Raw genomic sequence first — 22758 nt, 5'->3', positions numbered from 1 at the left:
TCGACGTTGACTAGAATGGCTTGGATCTTCGGAAGCGGTGACCTGTCGCAGGACGAGCTCACCAACCCCGTCAACGCTCTGTCCGAGAAATGGAAGCTGCTACCCGCTTTCCTCAAGATGAACGGGTTGGTGCGCCATCACATCGACTCCTTCAACCACTTCATCGACGTCGAGCTAAAGGAGATCATGCGTGCCAACGATCGCGTCACGAGCCAAGCGGACCCGAGCTTCTACCTCAAGTACCTGGACATCCGCGTGGGCGAGCCTAACATCGAGGAAGACTTCACGGTGGGACGCCGCACGACGCCGCACGAGTGTCGACTGCGAGACATGACGTACTCGGCGTCGATCGTAGTCGACATCGAGTACATGTGCGGCCAGGAGCGCGTGCACAGATCGAACTTCCCCATCGGCCGCATGCCAATCATGCTGCGAAGCGCCAAGTGCGTGCTGGCTAACAAGACGCACTTCCAGATGTCTCAGCTGAACGAATGCCCCTACGATCCCGGCGGCTACTTCGTGGTGAAAGGCGTCGAGCGAGTCATACTGATGCAGGAGCAGCCCTCCAAGAACCGTATGTTCGTTGAGGAGGACCGCAAGACCGGAGTCATGTGCCAGGTGAGCGCGCACCTCCACGCCGTTGTGCTTACAGCGTCGTTTGTAAGGACAAGCTGAGTCAGACGTACGACTTGCGTTGTGTTGTCTGCATGCAAGTTATAGCTAGTGCAGAGTCGTTGCCAGAGATTAGCGGGTTGCACGCCATCAGTGTAAGGCGACATGGTGTGGAAACGGACTCTTTGTATGAAAGAGTACAGAAAATAACATCGCATGGTCGCTATCCAACATGTGTGCCCTTTCAGTCCCCATTGGTAAATCTGATTCATGAAAGGAGTTTGGCGGCGGGCTGCAAATGCTTCAGGACCATTCAACACAGAACGCCTTAAGCGTCGGACATGTTGCAGGATTGCTTACCAATAGAACGTCTGGTTGAGCTTGTAATGAATGGCGGTTTGTCACGTCCTCGCTAAACTTGCTGCGTCCGGTGTCACATTAAGTATGTTGGATAATGGCTGGTTCAATTCAAGAGGGGAGACGCGACTCGCTGCGTCTGCCTTCTAGTCGCTGTGGTCACCGCACAGCGATCAAAGAGAGCTCCGTTCCTCGCACTGCCCCGTCCCACGTTCGCTGACAACTAGAGGGGACTCAGGCGCTGCGATAATTCAGCGCTGTCCTTGTCAGCCCCTTCCGTCCGTCTGTTTTCTTTTGGTGCGCTTCAACAAAATTTAAAATCTCCCGTCCGCTCGCTCGTACGTATATATAAATGGAATGAAGCACGAGCCTCACTCTCGACCGTTCACTGGCTGATGAATGTGTAAATAAATGGTTACGGTACAAATCCTCGTCTCGCCATTCATTCACGCCATTAAAATTACTACGCCGTGAACTCTCGCCGCAAGAAATGCATTCGCATTTCTTCACGATTACCTTCGGGGAGGTGGGGACATCTTTTAGCTGTGTAATTAAGTACTACTGCATGCAACAAAGGTAATTTCGAGTGAATTGAAACGCAGATGTAGCAGTCAATAATGTCAGTATTGCAATTGTGGCAGGTCACCAGTTCCACGCACGAGCGCAAAAGCCGCACCGTCGTCGGCGTAAAGCAGGGCCACTACGTCCTCAAGCACAACTGCTTCACGGAGGACGTTCCAATCGCTGTCGTGTTCAAGGCCATGGGCCTCGAGTGCGACCAGAGCATCGTGCAGATGATTGGCAGCTCGGAAGATGTCCAGGCAGCCTTAGCTTTATCGCTAGAGGAGGGTCATCGTCTGAAAGTGTTCACGCAGACGCAGGCCCTGCAGTACCTCGGCAACAGGCTCAAGCACAGGCGCATGCGATTCGCGGGAGACGGAGGAAGCGGTGCCGGTGGCAGTCAGCACAAGTCCAGCGTCGACGAAGCTAGAGACATTCTCGCTACCACTGTGCTGGCTCACGTTCCGGTGGAGGAGTTCAATTTCCGCGTCAAGTGCTTCTACCTGGCCATCATGGTGCGGAGGGTGATCGACGCGCAGTCCAACAGGGAATTGATCGACGATCGCGACTACTACGGCAACAAGAGGCTCGAGCTTGCGGGCTCCCTGCTGGCGCTCCTGTTTGAAGACCTGTTCAAGCGTTTCAACGGAGAGCTCAGAATGGTCGCGGAGAAATGCATCCCGAAATTTCGCGCAACGCAATTCGACGTGGTCAAGTACATTCGGCAGAACTTGATCACCCAGGGACTGTGCATGGCCATTTCGACGGGAAACTGGACTGTCAAGCGATTCAAGATGGAGCGCATTGGCGTTACGCAGGTGTGTTTCGATTATTCCTACAAACACGATATGTCGACAGAGCCGTCGTGTCGGTACAGTGCTTGCCTGGATGACAAGAAGGCTGCGGGGTTCGAGCGCGGTCACGGCTGTCGCATGAAGCCGAAATGCTGATGAAGCCGAAAAGCCCGCGTGTAGTTCGATGTAGGCGCACGTTGAAGAATTCCAGCTGGGCGAAATTTCGGGGCTATTCATTACGGCGAGCTTCTTGATAAATAACACGGTTTTGGGGCGTGCTACATTAAACCCTGCCCGGCCCTTATGGTTCTTCCTGGCTTGTCTCCTCGTGAGTGGCCAATGTGAGGAGTCCCACAGTTCACGTCCAGTTACGATTGCATCTCTATAGTCAAAAATATCACAGAAGTTCCCAATATAAGCACTGGACCACCTCCATGAATGGCAATGTCTCTTGAATGATACTAATAATTGTTGTAGTTTAAGGTCCTAAAACCGCTATATGATCACGAGTACACGGGCCTCAGACACTTAAGGCTTCCATTGACAATGCGTCCGCCGCGACCGCGCAAATAGATCCCACGACCTGCCAGTCAGCAGTCGAGCACCGTGACCACAAAACACCGTGGCGGGCTGATGTCTCATGCGTTTTCGCGCCACATTTTCCAACTAAAGTTTAGGGCTTTCTCGAGTGCCTTATTTTTTTCCGTTTCTTTTTTTCCCCCTCACTTTTCGTACAAACGCGTTTCGAGATATTGTGGTACCAGCATCATAGGCACGGCCAGTATACCTTCTCGCGAGTTTTTTCACATCCAGCGGCAATATTAACAATCAATTTAAATTTTGATCTGAGTAATATCGAAGCCATTTATTTTTTGCTTTCTCTAGACATTATCAGTTTGTCCAAGCCTTTTATATGCATTATCCTTTTCTGTCGACTTTATCCCGAGGTCGCTACTATTTTGCTTGTCGTTTCTAGAACACATCTAGAAATCTCTTGTTCCATTGGCATTCCTGTTTTATTTCCTATCGAGAAGATACTAGGCTTTTTTGTTATCTCCCTCGTAATGGCATAAAGCTGCTCACTGTATTACTGCTCCATGCAGCATATTATAACACATGCTCCGTTGCATAAAGCTGCTCACTGTATTAGTGCTCCTTGCCGCATACTATAACACATGTTACTTTCTCGACATTGAAGGTTATACTCGCGTTTAAGTGTGAGCTCCTCCAACTTGATCCCACGCTCTTTTCCAGTTGCGTATTCCATTTGCAAAGTTATAATAAGTCCGTGACTGTCTCGCAAGCAGCTATACTGTTTTCCTCATCAATTCTGGTGACTTTAAACCTGTCATAAATTACTACTGCCGGCCATCAATCGTCGTTCGCTTGCTTATCACTTCCAACGTAATTTACCATTAGATATGCATTCCGTTCTCATATGAAGGCTAGGCCACTCGAGTAAATTGAGCACTACTTACTGTTAAATCTGAACAGGACATGTACGTAGGCATGCATATGTACTCACAGGATTGTCTCGGTGCCATTAGCATATTATGTATATCCTGACTCTGCGCGTAATTAGTCATATTTCTCTGCTCCAGCGCTGTATATCCTCGCGACTCGGAAATGCCGCGCAGCTACTGGCCGCCGATTCACCCCCTTCCTCCTCTCCAATATCAGTTTCAGCCAAGTGTGCAGTTTCGAAGGTGCACATAAATGCAAACACCTGCGTGGTATCATTTACTCCTTTGGCCCGGAGAAGTTTCAACTGACTTCCTCCGTTTTCGCAGTAAGAGCGAAATGTCTTTACATTCCCCCACCCAGGTCCTCTCACGGCTGTCATACATCTCAGCACTTGGCATGATGACAAGAGTCAACAGCCAGTTCGAGAAAACTCGGAAGGTGTCCGGACCCCGGTCGCTGCAGCCATCTCAGTTCGGCATGCTCTGCCCCTGTGACACTCCCGAAGGCGAAGCCTGTGGCCTGGTCAAGAACCTTGCGCTCATGACCCACATCACCACCGACGTGGACGAGGCATTCATAGTTCGGCTACTCCGAAATCTCGGCGTTGAAGACGTGCGACTCCTCAACGGCGAAGAGCTCTCCGATCCATGTGTGTACGTGGTCTTTCTGAACGGCAACATACAGGGCGTGACCCTAGACCCCAAGCGTCTTCTGAAGACGCTTCGCCTCCTTCGCAGGTCAGGCCACCTGTCAGAGTTCGTGTCCGTGCACACTAGCGAACTGCATCGCTGCGTGCACATCTCGGCCGATGGTGGTCGCATGTGTCGGCCGTACATCATTGTCGAAAAGGGGCGCCCCAAGCTGACCAAGGCACACATAGAAGACCTCACCAGGGGGTTTCTGTTCTTCAGCGACCTTATTCACAGGGGTATCATCGAGTTCCTCGACGTCAACGAGGAAAACGACAGCTACATCGCTCTCCGCGAGCAGGATATCACGCTGCAGACGACGCACCTCGAGATTGAAGCCTTCAGTCTGCTCGGAGTCTGCGCGGGCATCATCCCGTTTCCCCACCACAACCAGTCGCCGCGAAACACGTACCAGTGCGCCATGGGCAAGCAGGCGATGGGTACCATCGGCCTCAACCAGAGAAACAGGTTCGATTCGGTGATGTACCTCCTGGTCTACCCGCATCGACCCATGGTCAAGACCAGGACCATAGAGCTCATCAACTTCGAAGAGCTGCCGGCTGGCCAGAACGCAACTGTCGCTGTAATGAGCTACAGCGGTTACGATATCGAGGATGCCATCGTAATGAACCGGTCGTCCATTGACCGCGGCTTCGGACGGTGCCAGGTGTACAGGACACAGAAGTGCGTCATCAAGAAATACGCAGACCAGACGAGCGATAAAATAATGGGCCCGCTTATAGACAGTCTCAACACGAGGCCGGTGTGGAAGCACAGACACCTCGACGATGACGGCATCGCGCACCCGGGTTCCAGAGTCGAGAATCGCCAAGTGCTCATTAACAAGTGGGTTCCTGTAGTAAGCGCCAGTACATCCGAAAGTGAACCGCCAGCAGAAGAGGAGCACAAAGAGGTTTGCGATATCCTATTATGCTTTCTAAGAACTTAATTATGTAATAAGAATCCATAGTCGATTTCGGGCCATAAATAGCCACCACACTGACAACACCCGTCCTGTTTCTTTGTTTCTTCTGCAATTGAGATTTGAAGAAATGCACCAACTAGCCCAACAGCGAGTACTACTAGAGTATATTTTTCATGTATCAAGTGTTCGAGTCTTTCCATGGGCATGCTCAGATTACTGCACCACCGAAAAGAATATATTTTATGAAGCGTTCGACATACTGGAACCGACCAATAAGAATGCAGAACAAACAACAGATAATTGAACAAATTAAATAAAGCAAGCGCAAAAGATGAGAACCGCTAATTGCCACAAGCAAGGGCATATGATACTGCCCTTTTCCTAGGAGCTCTTGCACGGAACGGTTCGATAATTGAAGGAAAGCGGGGAGCAGGCCTGTAACACCAGATATTTTTGGGGGGAGGGGGGATTTGTTGAAGCCAACGAAAAACACCTATTTTTTTAAATGTGTCCTCGTTAATACACACACATTTCATCCAAACTTCGAGGTAGGAATTAAAGGCTGGCTCCTATCCCTATCCCCCCCACTCTGGCTAGCACTGGCGTACGGCCTGGCGGGGAGGAGGGGGGAGTTAGTGAGGTTTGGTGAATTTCCGTAAACGACGTTGTAGCTCTAATGTCAGATATATCTATCTGCGCTGCATCAAATACGAATATACTAACGTTATCAGTTTCTTGGGGCAGCGGGCCTTCTCGAGACTGAAGGGCGTGCGCGCAGTGTGTCCTCGTCGAGTTTATTCTTCACGGTGGTGCACGAAAAAAGAACGATCACAAAAGGAAGAAAAATAAACACGGCACTTTTTAGGGGCGAAGCTCCTTAATAAGGCGTGGGTCGGTCGTCCCCTATGTATGATGTACGTAGCCACCTCGCTCCAGGATTCACCGCTAGGTGATAGTTGTTGGTGGAATAAACTATTGCAGAGGTTATAAACAGATGCGAGATGGCGGTATTTGGAGTGACCTCCAAATTATTGCTAGACTTTGCATGTGACTGGTGATAAGTGACAATTATGTTTGGTGTATAGTTCAGCGAGATAGAGTACCGGTACAGTACTGCACGTGGAATAGTACAAAGGCCACTGTCTTATGCAGGCTTACGTCGCGCTATGAACGATTTTTATTTTAAAAGCCTGCTCGTACTTAGTTAAAAAACAAACAAAGGACACTGCTTCCTTTAGCAAAGAGGAAACCGGGCGGGGCAATTGCCTGCAAATTATGCAAGGCTAGATCCGCCGGCTACCTACAACATCCTTAACCTTAACCTTATTGAAATTTCGTCTCTCAAAATCGTGGTTTTGTGCATGTAGGCGTGCGCAGGGTTCCGCATCAGGAAGGTGGAGGGAGCGAAAGTTTATTGCAGCGCCCTCAATGTACGGGCCAGATTTCGCGCCTCTACTTTCTATAAGTCAATGTGTGAGACTAATCTCCCCCCCCCCCCCCTCTACATCAGATTATAAGTGGGCGGCTTCCTCTCCTCCCCTCCCTCTCGTGCATACGCCTATGGTTTTGTGCGATTTGCCTGAGCGAAAGCTGCCATTGTGAAAACAGAAAGACGCCCGTAAGCTTGAACAGCAACAAAAAAAAAATGGCAGCATATCCACGGAGTAAATGCTGGAGAGTGGGCGAAGCATCCGTCCATCCATGCGTCCATCCGCCCGTCCGTACGTGCGTCTGTTCATGCGTCCGCACGTCCGTCCCTGCGTACGTCCATGCATCCGCCCCTGCGTCCGTCCATGAGTCCATCCGTCGGTGCAGCCATCCGTGAGTCCGTCCATGCATCTGTCTGTGTGTCCGTTCGTCCATCTATTCAACACTCCAAGTACCGCCATCTCGCATCTTTTCATCATATATTCACCCATATAGAAGCACCGCCATCCAGCGGACAATCCAAGGACTAAACGAGAGGTGGCACACGCACACTTTCTTGCGGCTTGCGCTTCGTGTCTACTTCCCACCTTTAACCACCTCGAGTTCATGGTATATACTAGTTCACTGTATTCATGACACTGCGGCCCAACGCCCGCTAAGCCTTTCTAAAACCAAGGAGTTTATGTCCAGCAAGTATAACGTAGCAACCCTTTCTTGTGAGATAGTGTTCAACGTACATGCCAATGGCTGCTAAGGGGGAATGAGAGACAGGAGAATTCGGCTTTTAGTTAACGCGCACGCTGCGAGTTTTTTATTGTTCAATAACGCACAGAAGAAATCTCTCACCGGCACCACCTTGGAGGCCAAAATGTAAGACTGGTCACACTACGACTACTACTACGACAGACGAACGGGTGCCGCTGTAAGGAGCTTCGCCCCTGAAATGTTGCATGGGATGAATGCACAGTAGTCTTACGATAAAGGTTGAACCCGTTTAAACAGTGTCAGGTTAAGGTGAATACAATTCAGTACATGTGAACGAAAAGCGGAGACGACGATTCACTGCGATTTAGAATTTGCACGAGGAGGCGTGACGTCGAGAGTATAGTTTAATCTGGTTTCGCAATCCACTCAAGGCGTATCGAAACGTTCCTTATACGCTGTCACATTATAATAAAAACCCCAATCAGACGTTCATCTCGCACAATTATGTCCGTACGCTTATAATACTTGCAAACACTTGATATATATCGCGAGTATTTAGTTTTATGTAAAATAATTTAAATGTTATGTAAACAATTGCGATGATAAGAATGAACGAAGTTCAGCTCGGGTTCTCTCTCAGGATGGCCTTGTGAGAGGCATCCTGAGAGAGGGCATCATGGCGATGCCTTCTCTCACCCCAGCTTTTCCTCCGAAGTTCTTGCTTTCTTTTTACGTGATTTGAATGTGGACGCTGGTGAGGCGTCGTCGTATTTCAGATTCTGAACGTGTAAATCCATATCGGCGTCCACATAATTTCGGCGTTTTTACGCGGGCTATAACTCAAGTTTGTAATAGGGCTAAGTAAGTTTTTCGGTGTAGGCCAGATCAGTTTCAATAGACTTTGAGGTTTGAAATTACTCTGTCGCGCGTGTTGTGGTGCCATGCGATTGTAAATGCCGGACGTCGGATAGTTTGTTTCATGCGACGCACAATGCTTTCGCGTGAAATCATTTGACGGATAATGTTGTGTCGTTTCTCATGACCACAGGTTCCCCAGGTGTACCAAGGCCTGGAGCCCGCATACGTGGAGAAGGTGCTCATCACCTCCAGTGCCGAGGATACGTTCTTGATGAAGCTGCTGCTGCGCCAGACGCGTTGCCCCGAAATCGGCGACAAGTTCAGCAGCAGACACGGCCAGAAGGGCGTGGTTGGCCTTATTGCGCAGCAGGAGGACTTGCCGTTCAACGACCAAGGCATCTGTCCCGACCTCATCATGAACCCCCACGGATTCCCATCCCGCATGACGGTCGGCAAACTAATCGAACTGCTGGCGGGCAAGGCGGGTGTCCTCCACGGCAAGTTCCACTACGGCACAGCCTTTGGAGGCTCTAAGGTTGGCATTGTATTTTTGTTTTCTCTCTGTTGCATTAGGCCTGCTTTCACTACCCGCCTCATCACAATGATGTCGCACCACCATAGGCATGCACAGGATTGGAGAGAAGGTCCGGGAATGCTTTGCGCCCCACTCCTCCCGAGGTAGGGGGAGCTGCCTTCTTGCCTTCTTCATCCACAAGCCTATGTGCACCACCTACCACGGCTGGTTCAGAGGCGCCTCCAGACCAGCCATGCACCTTTCGGGGCGGTTATCTGTCGCGGTGGTCTGGTGGTTATGGTGCGCGAATGCTGACCCGCAGGTCGCGCGATCCCATCCCAGCCGCAGCGGCCCGTGTGCTCAGATTTAGGAGCACGTGAAAGAACACCACATGGTCCAAATTTCTAGAGCCTTCCCACTACGGCGTCTCTAATCATAGCGTGGGTTTCGAACTTTACACCACATCAATTATTACCTATACGAAACAGCCTGCATCGCACACTGATATCCACAAAAAAAAAAAAAAACTGCCAACCGGATCGTCTTTACACGGCAGATGTGTACTGCGAAATGCCGATGAGACAGACGTCTGTGGTCACTCTGCCGGTTTGGACGACTCGTTGCCATCTTGCCATGCCAATGCATTCTAGTGAACCCGGAAACTGCAATATTTCAGTAGTTTTACACCCTGTGAAGGTGCGTGACCGGCGAAGTTGCTTAACGCTCGACGTTTAAACCAGCCAATCAGATACCTTATGACTAAATCTCAAGTGTCTACACCGAGACACGGTTTTCAATTCATAGTATGCCGAGATAAAATTTCGTATTCTAGTGGCATGCGCCAATTTGTCGAGACATGCGCTGTCTTGTCGCGTGCGCTTGGTGTTCCTGCATAATCTCCACCATTTCAGCAGTGTACGTGCGTCTTTTTGCTGCATATTCCGTAATGTGGCATGCATCGTCTTGTGCGGCTTGCCGCGTGAGTTTGGAGTGGCTAGTAGCGGTGTTGACCCGATTTATGTGGCGCATGCGCTGTGCCACCCATGTGTGGCCTTCATTTTACCACGGGAGCATTGAAGAGCTCCTTTCATAAAAATCGCGGTGTCGGTGAGCTGAAATTCAGCGGTGTCAACGCGCTGCGAGCGAAAATTCGCTATGCCAATGAATAATATAATAGTTGGAGCAGCTGAAAATTTATATTCTGCAAAAACATATATATGAACGTCGGGCAGTGCGAAAGGAGTCTCCTTAACACGTGTGATGTTGCGCGGCATAATGGTAGAATAGCACCATGTGTCAGAATATGTGAATTGTGCAACGAGGGACGTAAAGGAGACGACAAAACAATCCGCTTAATATGTTTCCGAGTTCCGACAAAGTGCGCAGCTGTGCGTGGAAGCCACTTAGTTAATACTTATGGCGTAGTGGGCATTTCGCCATTATCAAGCATGGTTCGAAACGGACAGTCTTATGCGCACAAGCATTCCTTTCCTTGCGGCACGGTTAATTTGATTCTCACGGGCTCCGACGATGGTGTAGCGGAGAGGCAAAAGAGGATATGCTGTGACATTGGAACACGAAAACCAACAGATTAACTCGATAGCCCGCGTGCGCTTCTCCTCGCGCCTACGTCCACTTCGTGCTCGTCACTGCATCGGCACGGCAGCACGCGACTGCTCTATCAAGTTCTACTCACGAAAATAGAGCTCGAGTCTTCCAACCTTCCGCTGGATTATAGGCGCATGAGCGGCGGCGTTTGCCAATAGTTTTCTGTGGCACATACCTGTGTCAGTGGTTTTGGTACGAGCTGATAACAAAATAATTGATGAACGAGATCACTTGCGAAGTAGTAGGTACGTCAACATGTTTCACGCAGGTGGAAGACGTGGGTGAGGAGCTGATCCAGCATGGGTTCAACTACCTGGGCAAGGACTGCCTCACCTCGGGCATAACGGGAGAGCCCCTGCAGGCGTACATCTACATGGGCCCCATCTACTACCAGAAGCTGAAGCACATGGTCGTGGACAAGGTGCACGCCCGGGCACGCGGTCCACGGGCCGTGCTCACTATGCAGCCCACCGAGGGTCGGGCCCGTGACGGCGGCCTGCGGCTGGGCGAGATGGAGCGCGACTGCCTCATCGGACACGGTGCCAGCATGCTGCTCCTCGAGCGGCTCATGCTGTCCAGCGATGCCTACGAGGTAGGCAAGCATGGCCATGCCACTTGTCTCATTGACATTGGACTGTAACTTCGAATGAGCCGAAGCTCTGGTGTATAACGAAGCATTCAGGTGACGTGCCATTAAGGAATGATGTGGATCCTAATTTACTGCTCCTCGTTTTGAAGCTGTAAAGTGCTGAACTAAGATGATCAGCACATAAAGCCTCCTTTGCCTTTTACACGGTCTTTGTCAGTGACTCTATTCGATCAGAATTGTGTTCCTTTGCCAACTTGGAGCTTCTTATTTTTCTGCTAGGTTTTTACGAAGGTGACAATGCACATCAAGAGGGTATTTCCAGAGCGAAAGTAATCTATGGCACACGGATGATTCGAATGTGGTTTAGGTGCGATATAGTTGGTCTTGGGAACCACAATTTAAGAAGTTGCTTGGAGTCATAAAAATGACTTAAATGAACAAAGCCCTTTACTTCCAAACTGTTGCATTAAAGCCAGTTTTGGCCACATCATATTCTAAGTACCGTTATTAGATATATCCCTATTTATCCTTTGCCTCTTCCACCACCTTACACACCTCATAATAAGAATTCAGTTACACTATGTTTTGATACCGGATCTAAGGTCAGATATAACAAAGCAATTATCTGGAGAAAAACATTCAGCATCACGCCACATTACACAAAGATGCAGAACTATGACACTGATATCTACCAGAGACCAACATTATACTAGTAGCGAGGAGGACCCTTTCAAACTTTAATATTATGTCAAACCTTATTCCACTCGGTTTCTTGAACCTGTAAGTAGTCATTTGTCATAGCAGCATAGTCATCAACATCTCATCATTACCGTTCCAAGACTTCCTTCGTCGTTTAGCAGTCGAGCTTGACTGTGACAAACACCTTAGACAAACGAAATTAACCAATTGCAAGTGTCTTAACTCTCTCATAATGAACATAAATGGACCTTTGCGATTTATTAACTAGCTGAACTGACAGGTGCAGATGTCAACATCTTCCAAACTTGTGGATAAGAAATACCACACTGCTATTTAAGACAGTATGCATCGCTAGTGACTCCTCTACCAGCCTTGACGCGAGGCGACGTGCCATGATTTGATCATAAAACATGTTGTAGCCCAAGGTATTTTTACTGATCCCCTAAATATAAGCCCTCAAACTAAACAGTGCGAGACCGTACGTGCTATGGCACCAAGTTGGGTCCAATGCCACTGGTGCGCACTGAACATATCCCAAGATGTGCAGAGAACACTTGATAAGGAGGTACAGCAGGCAGCAGAGGAGGAGTTGACCGCGGACTGTCCCAGAAGGTGCACGGCCAGCGCCCTGTCGCTGTGAAGTGGTTGGAGGGTGTCAATCACTTCTAAGGTGCCCCAACTTGTGGAGCGCACTTTTTTGTCAAATTGACCGATGTACGATGCAACTGGTGTGAAACTTGGGGCGCCAGCTTTGTGGTGTAGGACTTGCTGCGTGCAGTCCATAGTCAAAGCAGGGCAGGTAGAGTCCTTAACAAGCAACACACAGCAAGTTATTTAAAATGATAGGACTCCCATGATAAAGTTTAGTGCAACTACCCCAGAATGTCATGCAGGGTAGTGGAATCGCCAAGCCGGAGCAGAAGCAATCGGCCAGTATGGCAGCCTTTGGTTTAATTAAGGAACCATAGTCCTGGGCAGTGCACAAACTGCAGTCTTTGTAGTGCACAAGTGGGCCACGCACACTGGCACTTCTAAATACGTGCCACTATCCTCAGACAGCCAGTGTGCATGGCTCACAATACTAATACTAATTTAAGATCATCTGCAGTAGTAACCGACTTTTAAGCTCTATATGCAGAAATAAAAACGAAAGCTTGGCAACCACTGTTGTTCCCAGCATTGAATTTTGCACTGTTCAGGTGATAGATACTGTGGCACTGGAAATACATAACTACTGAACTGCGTAACATTTTTTCCAGCTTCGCTGTAAACCTTGTCACGTGCTCAATGCAAACTTGTAGACCAGCTACACACAAGCACTAATTTGAGGCTACTACAGGCAAAGCTGACGCTGCATAACTGGTGCAAAATGCAGCACTGTTGATTTTATGTTTCGTATTAGAAGTATGCCTCCACGAGAGAATGCACATTACAATACATACAAGTACATAAATGGCACACTTGGGCTAAACTGTTGTCACACCTGTCCCGTTAATTAGGGAGGCGATCGCCGGGCTAATTCCAAGAGCCGAAGTATCGGCCCCCCGAACCGCACCACGAAAGCGTGGACAATTTAGAAGTGGTCCTTTTTGGTGCGCCAGCGGACGCCGGCTGTGGCCCAAAGAACAAGTCAGAGCCAAGAGTTGATAAACAAACAAATTATATTCTCAATAATGGCAGATCGAAAACAATACACAAAAATGCACACTCCACAATAGTTACTTACAATATGTCACCAATCAAACCAATCAATCAACGTACTACACAATACAATCAGCCACACTTGAAACAACGGACTCGGACAACAATACGAGCTACAATGCAGTCGCATGCATTGAACAACCAAGACACTTAAAGACTAAAGAGATAGAAAACCTATTCAGTCCAAAGTTCTTGGAACCAAAGTCGAGATGATGCTCTTCCGAGAATCACTCACTCAAAGTCCAGCGTTGTTGTCGTTCTGCAGCCCTCGAAGTTTCTCTTCCAGGAAACCTCCCGTCTTCAATTCGCCACTCTTCAAACTTCAACTTCTTCGCCGGAACACGTCGGCTCCACACCCGCAGCTGTTGCCACGGGTCTTCGCTCGATAGCGGTAAACACACGCTCTTGCCTGTAGCCCGAGCCTTCACCCATCAGGTGGAAATCCTCTTCATCTCCGGCTTCGTCCCTACGGACCAAAACCTTCGCCGACTACACGGCGGAATCCCTACGCGCTCTGGCGCTCACTTCCGTCTCCTCCTGCTTTCTGGTCTCGGCTGCTCGATTAAATACCTTCCGCGCCACCTTCCAGAAAGTTCTCCTCATTTCGTCGGCGCGATGCGCAACGAAGGCTGGGGAGAGTCGCGAGACGGTTCGACTGCCCTCCGCGTCGGATGACTCATCTCGGCGTGGCCACGCCTCCTTCGTTCTAGAAAAATCGCGGGCTTGCTCGGCCACCGTTGGGGGGTGAGGAGGTTCGTCGATGAAGCCACGCTTCTGCGGGGAGAGCGCGCGCCCGGGGAGCCTTGGCTGTTTGTTTTCTTTTTCTTTCCCTTTTTTTTTCTTTTGACTTCGCGGCGTTTCTTCCGCGCGTTACCGCAAGAATTTGCGGCGCGCCTATTTTTAGCGTTCGTTCTGTGACACTGCCCCCCACTTTAAGAATATTATCTCATAATATTCAAAACCACACAAAACGAGCGCGAACAGTCACCACACACTCTCACAGACTGTAACATAGTCCGTCGCTCATGACACGTCACATTCACAATAGATCACTTAATACAATCGTACTTTGTAATTCAATTACACAACACGTGAAGACACAACCACAAGCACATGAGTACAACACTCCACCACACATTCCCAACTATACAAATGTACAAAGTTCATTCATTGCAACAATTGTACAATACATCACATCACATCACCGTAACAAACATTTTGATTCGCTCGACACTGGATAACACAATATTAACACAACATATGGCACTCAGCACTGCCCAACACATTCTGATTCGACCTCAGCACTTATCCTGAGTACTTCGAGCAGCGCTTGCGCCCCTTTTTGCGGTGCTCGCTCGATCTCTTCTTGTGTTTCCACGTTCTTTTTCGGCGAGCCCTTTCCAACGACGATATCTGAGGCGTCGTCTCAGCCATCGTTGTCTCTTCCGACACCGTTAACGCGTCATTACATTCGACGGGTCCTGTCTGGTTATTTACCCGCTTGATCATGCCTCTACATTTTGCCCGGCTGGCCAACTCCGTCTCCTTTACACTGTCGGTCGGTTGAGGTCGTGCCGACGTAAGTCCGGTTGCTCGGCCCGTGAACTTATTCGACACGATCGTCTTCTCCCTCGCTGTCTCTTGCGCCACAGCTTCACCTTGGGCTCTAGTGAGATCCGTCACGGGATGCTCCTCCAATGTATCTCGCGGCCCCTGTGTTGGCGAGGGCTCTATCTTCGGGTCTTCTCCCAAACATTCTGGTTCACTTGGCCCTCGCGCCCCGTCGATGTTTCCGATGACAAGGTCATACAGGGGGGTCGTCATGCATAAAGCAGTAACCTTCCCGCTGAAGTACGGGGTTTCAATCTCGATTTCGGCTTCGGGAAGCATCCGAACTGTACGGTCAATTAAGCAAACCGGTTTCGTTTTGCCTGTTAACTCCCTTTCCCGTACCAAATCTCTCCGCACGATAACAGTGGAGCTACCGGTATCTCTTAACACCGTAATCTTTTTGTCCGCAACTTTTTCAGGCAGCGTTGGCATTCCTTTCGTAACACCGGTTGGCTGTTTTGACATTACAGCACCCACAATAGGAATTTTCTCCCCATTTTTCAATTCTACGAATCCGTCGGTGACGGCATTATTATCGGATTTCGGTGCCACCTGCACACAGGATACCTGGTGAGTTTGACTCACTCCGTTCCGACAAGCGTCTGCTTTGTGCCCAGTCTGACCACACTTGAAACATTTTACTGCCGTAGGGCTCGTAAAGATCGTTCGGCAGTTTTTCGCGCGATGACCCACTCGGTTGCACAGAAAACATCGCGGAATGCTCTCTGGTGCACGCTTCTTTTCTCCGGGAGCCAATTTCTTCGAATCATCGGGACAATCCTTCTTGACCTTGGCCAAAGTAGTGCCACCTTGCGCTTCCAAGAATTGATCAGCCAATTCAAGCATGTCTTCAAGTGAGTCAGCCTTCCTCTCTTTTAAGTACAGTGACAGGCTTGGGTGGCAGCTAGTAAGAAATTGTTCTCTAATTAGCAGCTCTCTAAGCTCATCGTACTCCTGTGCTGTCCCTGAAAGTTCAATCCATCTGTCGAAATAATGGCAAAGTCGGGCGGCATACTGCGTAGCTGTCTCACCGTCAGCTGGCTTTCCTGTCCGAAATCTGTCCCGGAATCCTTCCACAGTGAATCTAGATCGCTTCAACAAAGCAGCTTTCACCTTTGCGTAGTTGGCTGCATCGGTCGGCGTCAGCCTACCGTACACACTGAGCGCTTCACCACTCAAGCAAGTACTCAAAGCAGTTGCCCATTGCTGTTCTGGCCAATTCTGGCTCCTCGCAATCGTCTCAAATCTGTGGAGGTACGCGTCTAGGTCGTCCTTCCTTTCATCAAACGCTACGAGCAGCTTGCTTGGGTTCAAGCGGAAGCCGTGATCTTCCCGTTCGCTGCTTTCAACTCTAGCTTGGACGGGAGTTTCACTTCGCTGTTGCAAACGGAGCCGCTCGAGTTCCATCTCGTGCTGCCGCTGCCGCTCCCTTTCCTCTCTTTCTTCTTTCAGCTGTCGCTCCCTCGCTTCTCTTTCTTCTCTCGCCCTTTCGGCTGCCAACTTCTCTCTCTCCAGCTCCAACTTCAATTGCTGCTCTCTTTCTTCCTTCAGCTGTCGCTCCTTTGCCTCTCTTTCTTCTTTCACCCTTTCAGCTGCCAACCTCTCTCGTTCCAACTCAGCTGCTTTTTCTTCCTTGGCCCTCTCTGCTGCCAACCTCTCTCTCTCCACCGCCTCTTTCTCCTTCTGGCTTACCCATTTCCGTAGTTCGGCGCCGGAAAGACCCATCTTCTCACCAAGCGCAACTAACTTTTCGAGATCCATTGTGTCTCGCAACTCGCAAATAAAACCTTGCCGCGTGCAAAAAGTATCTGCCTAAATCGGTCTATCGGAACACTCCCCTGCACTCGTTAACGAGAACACTGAACAACACACAAAATCGTTCCGATAGCACTATCAACAACTCGAGGCTCTTTCTCACTACTTTGGACACACTGTGCACCAAAAGGTCCTGTCGCGGGCGCCAGATTAATTGTCACACCTGTCCCGTTAATTAGGGAGGCGATCGCCGGGCTAATTCCAAGAGCCGAAGTATCGGCCCCCCGAACCGCACCACGAAAGCGTGGACAATTTAGAAGTGGTCCTTTTTGGTGCGCCAGCGGACGCCGGCTGTGGCCCAAAGAACAAGTCAGAGCCGAGAGTTGATAAACAAACAAATTATATTCTCAATAATGACAGATCGAAAACAATACACAAAAATGCACACTCCACAATAGTTACTTACAATATGTCACCAATCAAACCAATCAATCAACGTACTACACAATACAATCAGCCACACTTGAAACAACGGACTCGGACAACAATACGAGCTACAATGCAGTCACATGCATTGAACAACCAAGACACTTAAAGACTAAAGAGATAGAAAACCTATTCAGTCCAAAGTTCTTGGAACCAAAGTCGAGATGATACTCTTCCGAGAATCACTCACTCAAAGTCCAGCGTTGTTGTCGTTCTGCAGCCCTCGAAGTTTCTCTTCCAGGAAACCTCCCGTCTTCAATTCACCACTCTTCAAACTTCAACTTCTTCGCCGGAACACGTCGGCTTCACACCCGCAGCTGTTGCCACGGGTCTTCGCTCGATAGCGGTAAACACACGCTCTTGCCTGTAGCCCGAGCCTTCACCCATCAGGTGGAAATCCTCTTCATCTCCGGCTTCGTCCCTACGGACCAAAACCTTCGCCGACTACAGGGCGGAATCCCTACGCGCTCTGGCGCTCACTTCCGTCTCCTCCTGCTTTCTCGTCTCGGCTGCTCGATTAAATACCTTCCGCGCCACCTTCCAGAAAGTTCTCCTCATTTCGTCGGCGCGATGCGCAACGAAGGCTGGGGAGAGTCGCGAGACCGTTCGACTGCCCTCCGCGTCGGATGACTCATCTCGGCGTGGCCACGCCTCCTTCGTTCTAGAAAAATCGCGGGCTTGCTCGGCCGCCATTGGGGGGTGAGGAGGTTCGTCGATGAAGCCACGCTTCTGCGGGGAGAGCGCGCGCCCGGGGAGCCTTGGCTGTTTGTTTTCTTTTTCTTTCCCCTTTTTTTTCGTTTGACTTCGCGGCGTTTCTTCCGCGCGTTACCGCAAGAATTTGCGGCGCGCCTATTTTTAGCGTTCGTTCTGTGACAACTGTTTGATGCGCAAAGTTGGAAGAGATAAATTGTGCTTGCTTAGCATTTTGCAAATTAGGCTTCTAAATGCTTCATATTTTATTTTAAAAAGTGCTTCTTACCATCATTACCGTCCTTTAATAGATGTAATTGTCACTGTTGTCATTGTTCTGTGCACTTGGAAGGGTCTTCCTGTAAATTTTCAGCATGTGGAAGAAGTCAGCAGATATGTGGGGTAAAGTAACAGCTAATTATAGTCATTCTTGAATCTTTATGAAGAAGTGCCTCATTCAACAGCTCTTTTTCAGTGAAAACTGGGTTAAAAATGAGAAATATAGGGCATGTTCAGAGGACTGCATGTGTACAGCAAGAATGCACATCTTGCCTCCAACAAAGAATGGAATGGCCATGCATCAGTTTTGCAGAGTCTGTTCCATAATATTAATTGAGTGTCCATATGTAGATTTTCTTTCCTTAAAGCTCAGCAAAGAACAAGATGGGAGTTCTTGGAATGGCATGCTACTTGTTATGCAAAGTTTTGGCAATATATACAAGCAGAAGCTCGTTTAGCGGAGCACACACTCAAAGCATAACGGAGAACAGAGTGTGTACAGGTTAAGCATATAAAAACAAAGGCCATGACAGAGAATGAAATATTCACACATGCAGCAAAGCAAGGGGGTGGGTGCATTGGTCTTTAGGGATGCATGGCTCAAACTGTACCTCCACTTGAGCACTTGCCACACTGCGCATATATCTACTCTTGCCGTCACAAAAGGCCAAGCTATTCCGCTCAGTCTCTCTCACTCGTCCCTTGCAGGTGGACGTCTGCCAAACGTGCGGCCTGCTGGCCTACTCCAACTGGTGCCACTACTGCCGCTCGTCGCGTAACATATCTACTTTGCGGATTCCTTACGCGTGCAAGCTGCTCTTCCAGGAGCTGCTGTCAATGAACATATTTCCACGGCTTGAGCTCAAAAGCCACTGCAGCAGACGCACCTTTGCTTCGACTAAGCATTAACAATTGGAGATCTTGCGTCTAGGTTGGAAAAGCCTAGACGTATGGAGTTTACAAATGAATGGCTTGGCAAATGTATAGTTTACAAATATTTCATATGCAAAGCCAACTAGCTTCACCTTACTAAAAATAAACGGTATTTAGACCCTTTCCCTCCTTGCTTTCTTATATTTTTTTTCTCATACTGCAGCTGTTAGCTGTTAAACTTAGATTGATTGATTGATTGATTGATATGTGGGGTTTAACGTCCCAAAACCACCATATGATTATGAGAGACGCCGTAGTGAAGGGCTCTGGAAATTTTGACCACCTGAGGTTCTTTAACGTGCATGTATATGAACTTACATTGGGCAATTTTGAACAAAGTGCATAAGAGTGCTACGAACACTTCTTCATACAAAAATGAGGCAGCGAAGATTATTGATTGATTAGATTGATATGTGGGGTTTCACGTCCCAAAACCACCATATGATTATGAGAGACGCCGTAGCAGAGGGCTCCAGAAATTTCGACCACCTGGGGTTCTTTAACGTGCGCCCAAATCTGAGCACACAAGCCTACAACAGAGGCTGCGACAATTGGAATTGTGCTTATTGCTACGGTATGGCACCACGCAGAGAAAATCTTGTATTTCGTAGCCATAACAGTACAATCATGTACAGAACAGTATAGCAAGTGGGTGTGCTATCGAGTGTGATGAAGGAATGGTGATGAGTGATCACAGGGTGAGGAAAGAAAACATAGAACAACTGTGTATATTGTCATGCCGGCAAAACCATGAATACTATGACAAACTTGGAGCACCTACAGGTGATGCACCAATGCGCCCCCAGCCCCATTCAACTGAAGTGTCCTCTTCAGTTTCTACTGGAATGCTTAAATCGTAGTCTCACTATCTGCTATGCAAGTTCGTGTGCACGAAGACGACATGGTGAAACGAGTAGATATGATGAAACGATATGATAAAACTGGTAGGCTTTCAGACAGCTGTGCTGGAGTTCTTTTGGGCTTTTTACCGGAGGAAGAAGGTCAAATTATGCGGAGTCAATCATGTTTTTGATGGAAAAAAAAAAGCACAAACGTGTGACACAACATTTTCAAACTGCTATTCCTGCAGCTGGCTAGCGTAAACATAGAAGCATATGCCGTCACCACCGATGTTTTCGTGCATTTTTTCTTGTAATATTGCCAACTTATTGTTGAATAAACGACATCATTTGTGTATGACATTTATTAGACAAGCCTTTGCGATTGGTGGGAGTAAAACATACAATTGTCAAACAGCACATGTTGCATTTAGTAATGCATGACATTTTCGCGAAGCTTTCTGTGCTGTAGTTTAGGTAGTTCTGTATGTAGGCGTTGCTTGATCTGCACGAGTCCGTCAGTCTCTTTAAGTGCCAGCTTTGCACGCAATCTCAGCCATCACGTAGTGCAATAAAATGACGTAGCCCGTCTAGTGCAAGGAAAATAAAACTTCAAATTCTGGCGGTCCGCTACGACTGTTAGGCATGCAGGGTTTCTTTTTTACTGTTCACATTCACCAACTGCACAGTCTACAAACTGCATCGCTAGATTAACAGTGGTACAGTGGAAAAGCAGCAGCAGGGTGTGAGAATCAATAGATCTGTTGATAAATTTTTGCCAATAAAATGTAGACTGCAGACCTGAGAACATTTTGCTGGCTACCATTGTTCCGACAGCTCTCCATAAATTATCAGTTAACTTGTGTGGAGCATAAATCCACGGTGAACTAGCTACAGCATGTACATAAAAGTGCCTACAGGATCACTTGCTTTGCGCGGCATATAAAAATCCAGTGGTCCTGCCAGTTTTTGAAGCATGGTCACGACGGAAAACTGAAAAACTTTGTTCTAGGTCTGTCAGTCATCTGTTTCTCACAAGTGTTCATTTTTTGTAGCCCTAAAATCGCCATGTTTGTTCCAGGTGCGTATCGCACGGTAATTTACATGCGACATCGCGAAGCACCGCTCATGGGTGGACTGCCACATGGCCATGCCAGTCACTTTTGTACACTCCCATATTGTGGTGCCACCGGCTCAGAGCACGCGTTTCCTATAAACATTTATAGCATAGCCACATATAGTAAGCTGATCCAAGTTCCAGTTATTTTTTGGTACAATCCTCATAAAACTGGTCATACACATTAACCCCACAATGCCCAACATATCAATATTGATACGGCAAATTCAAACGTCCCTCTCATGGAAGAGATTGAAACTGAATCCCTGAAGGCTGCTGTATGGCACTCTTGACATGCTGGAAAGTGTTTTTGCTTGTAGATACTTTCGATTTTTACCACCAGAGGTCTGCGAGGCGAGTTGTAGAAATGTCAATCGCCAGCAGCACGTGCCTCGGAACAGAGAGACAAACTTTTTATTCTAGAAAAGGTAAGCATTTGTTCATTTATGACAGTGACAGTATCGATGCCGTTTTGTGTATGTTTTTGAATTTATGACGTAATTTTCTGGCCTAGATTATAGTTCTGTGCTCCATGATGACGTCACGAACTAAACCGTATCATATATGATAGAGTAGACTTTAGTGAAGCCTTCTTTCATGTCATGGGTTTCTTGCCCTGGTGACTTGATCACGATACGCTACTGCACTACCCTTGCACTTTGAACATAATATATTTCACTGCAGAAGGCGAAGTAATACAACTTGACCGCACAGTTACGTTAGTTGTGGTTACAGTTCATTAATATACTCAAATGCACAAACTGTCCTTTGCTGCAGATTTCACCATTGATCGCAGTTTGTTTTTGTTAGGTGGTGCTGTGAATGATATCCTCGCACGTGTCACTTCAGGAGACAGTGTGAGTCACATAAACCACCTCTCAGAATGTGATGAAGAAGAATGGACCCGTGCCCCTGATCACTTAAATGAAGATGAAGAGGTGCATTACTTTGAGGCGGTTCCACCGTTGCATCATCTTCTTGCTGCTCTGCCGAAAGATTGGAAGAGGACGGTCCGCTAGCCTCACATCATTTGTCTCTCAAAGAAAAAGAAACTTGCGCCGAAACCGCTCCAAAATGATGTCAGGACAAACGGTGTTGGTAACTTTCTCATTGTATCAATGAAGAGGCTGCAATGTTCTTCGAAAGAAAACGTGTTGAGTTCTGTTATTTCTTCAAAATGTGAGGCAATGCTTTGTTTTGACAAAGAAAAAATCTGGTTTTTGGATTTACACAGGCAATAAACTCCCGCTTTCTGAAAGTAGCAAAGAAGTGCACTGTACCAAATATTATACAGACTACAGTTGCGTAATACTTGCATAATTCTGCAATATTTCTGTATAAGTTCGTTCATACTGATCTCAGAATTCAATAAACAAGTTATCTTATTATTCCTTTAAGTGCCTTTGTGCCAAAGCTTTCGGGGTTAAATGTCTGCACGGTGTGCAGTCAACTTCCAACAGACCATACCAGTGTTTGTTTCATGGCTGCCATGAAATAAAAAAAAAATGTTCTGACAAGTAATTGGGATATTAAGTACACAAGGA

General features: G+C 48.1%; 1 protein-coding gene across 1 annotated transcript; it reads left to right on the top strand.

Moving 5' to 3' along the window:
* LOC119169674 (DNA-directed RNA polymerase III subunit RPC2-like) lies at positions 1-19381 on the top strand. Its single transcript, XM_075887039.1, has 6 exons — positions 1-618; positions 1611-2348; positions 4149-5390; positions 8584-8928; positions 10784-11107; positions 19034-19381. The coding sequence occupies exons 1-6, from the start codon at positions 16-18 to the stop codon at positions 19232-19234; spliced, it is 3453 nt and encodes a 1150-aa protein (XP_075743154.1). The 5' UTR covers positions 1-15; the 3' UTR covers positions 19235-19381.
* The last annotated feature ends 3377 nt before the right edge of the window (positions 19382-22758 follow it).

This window comes from Rhipicephalus microplus, chromosome 2 (genome assembly GCF_043290135.1).
Source record: "Rhipicephalus microplus isolate Deutch F79 chromosome 2, USDA_Rmic, whole genome shotgun sequence".
In the NCBI taxonomy this organism is placed as follows: Eukaryota; Metazoa; Arthropoda; class Arachnida; order Ixodida; family Ixodidae; genus Rhipicephalus; species Rhipicephalus microplus.
This window is presented reverse-complemented; position numbering and strand designations above follow the sequence as displayed.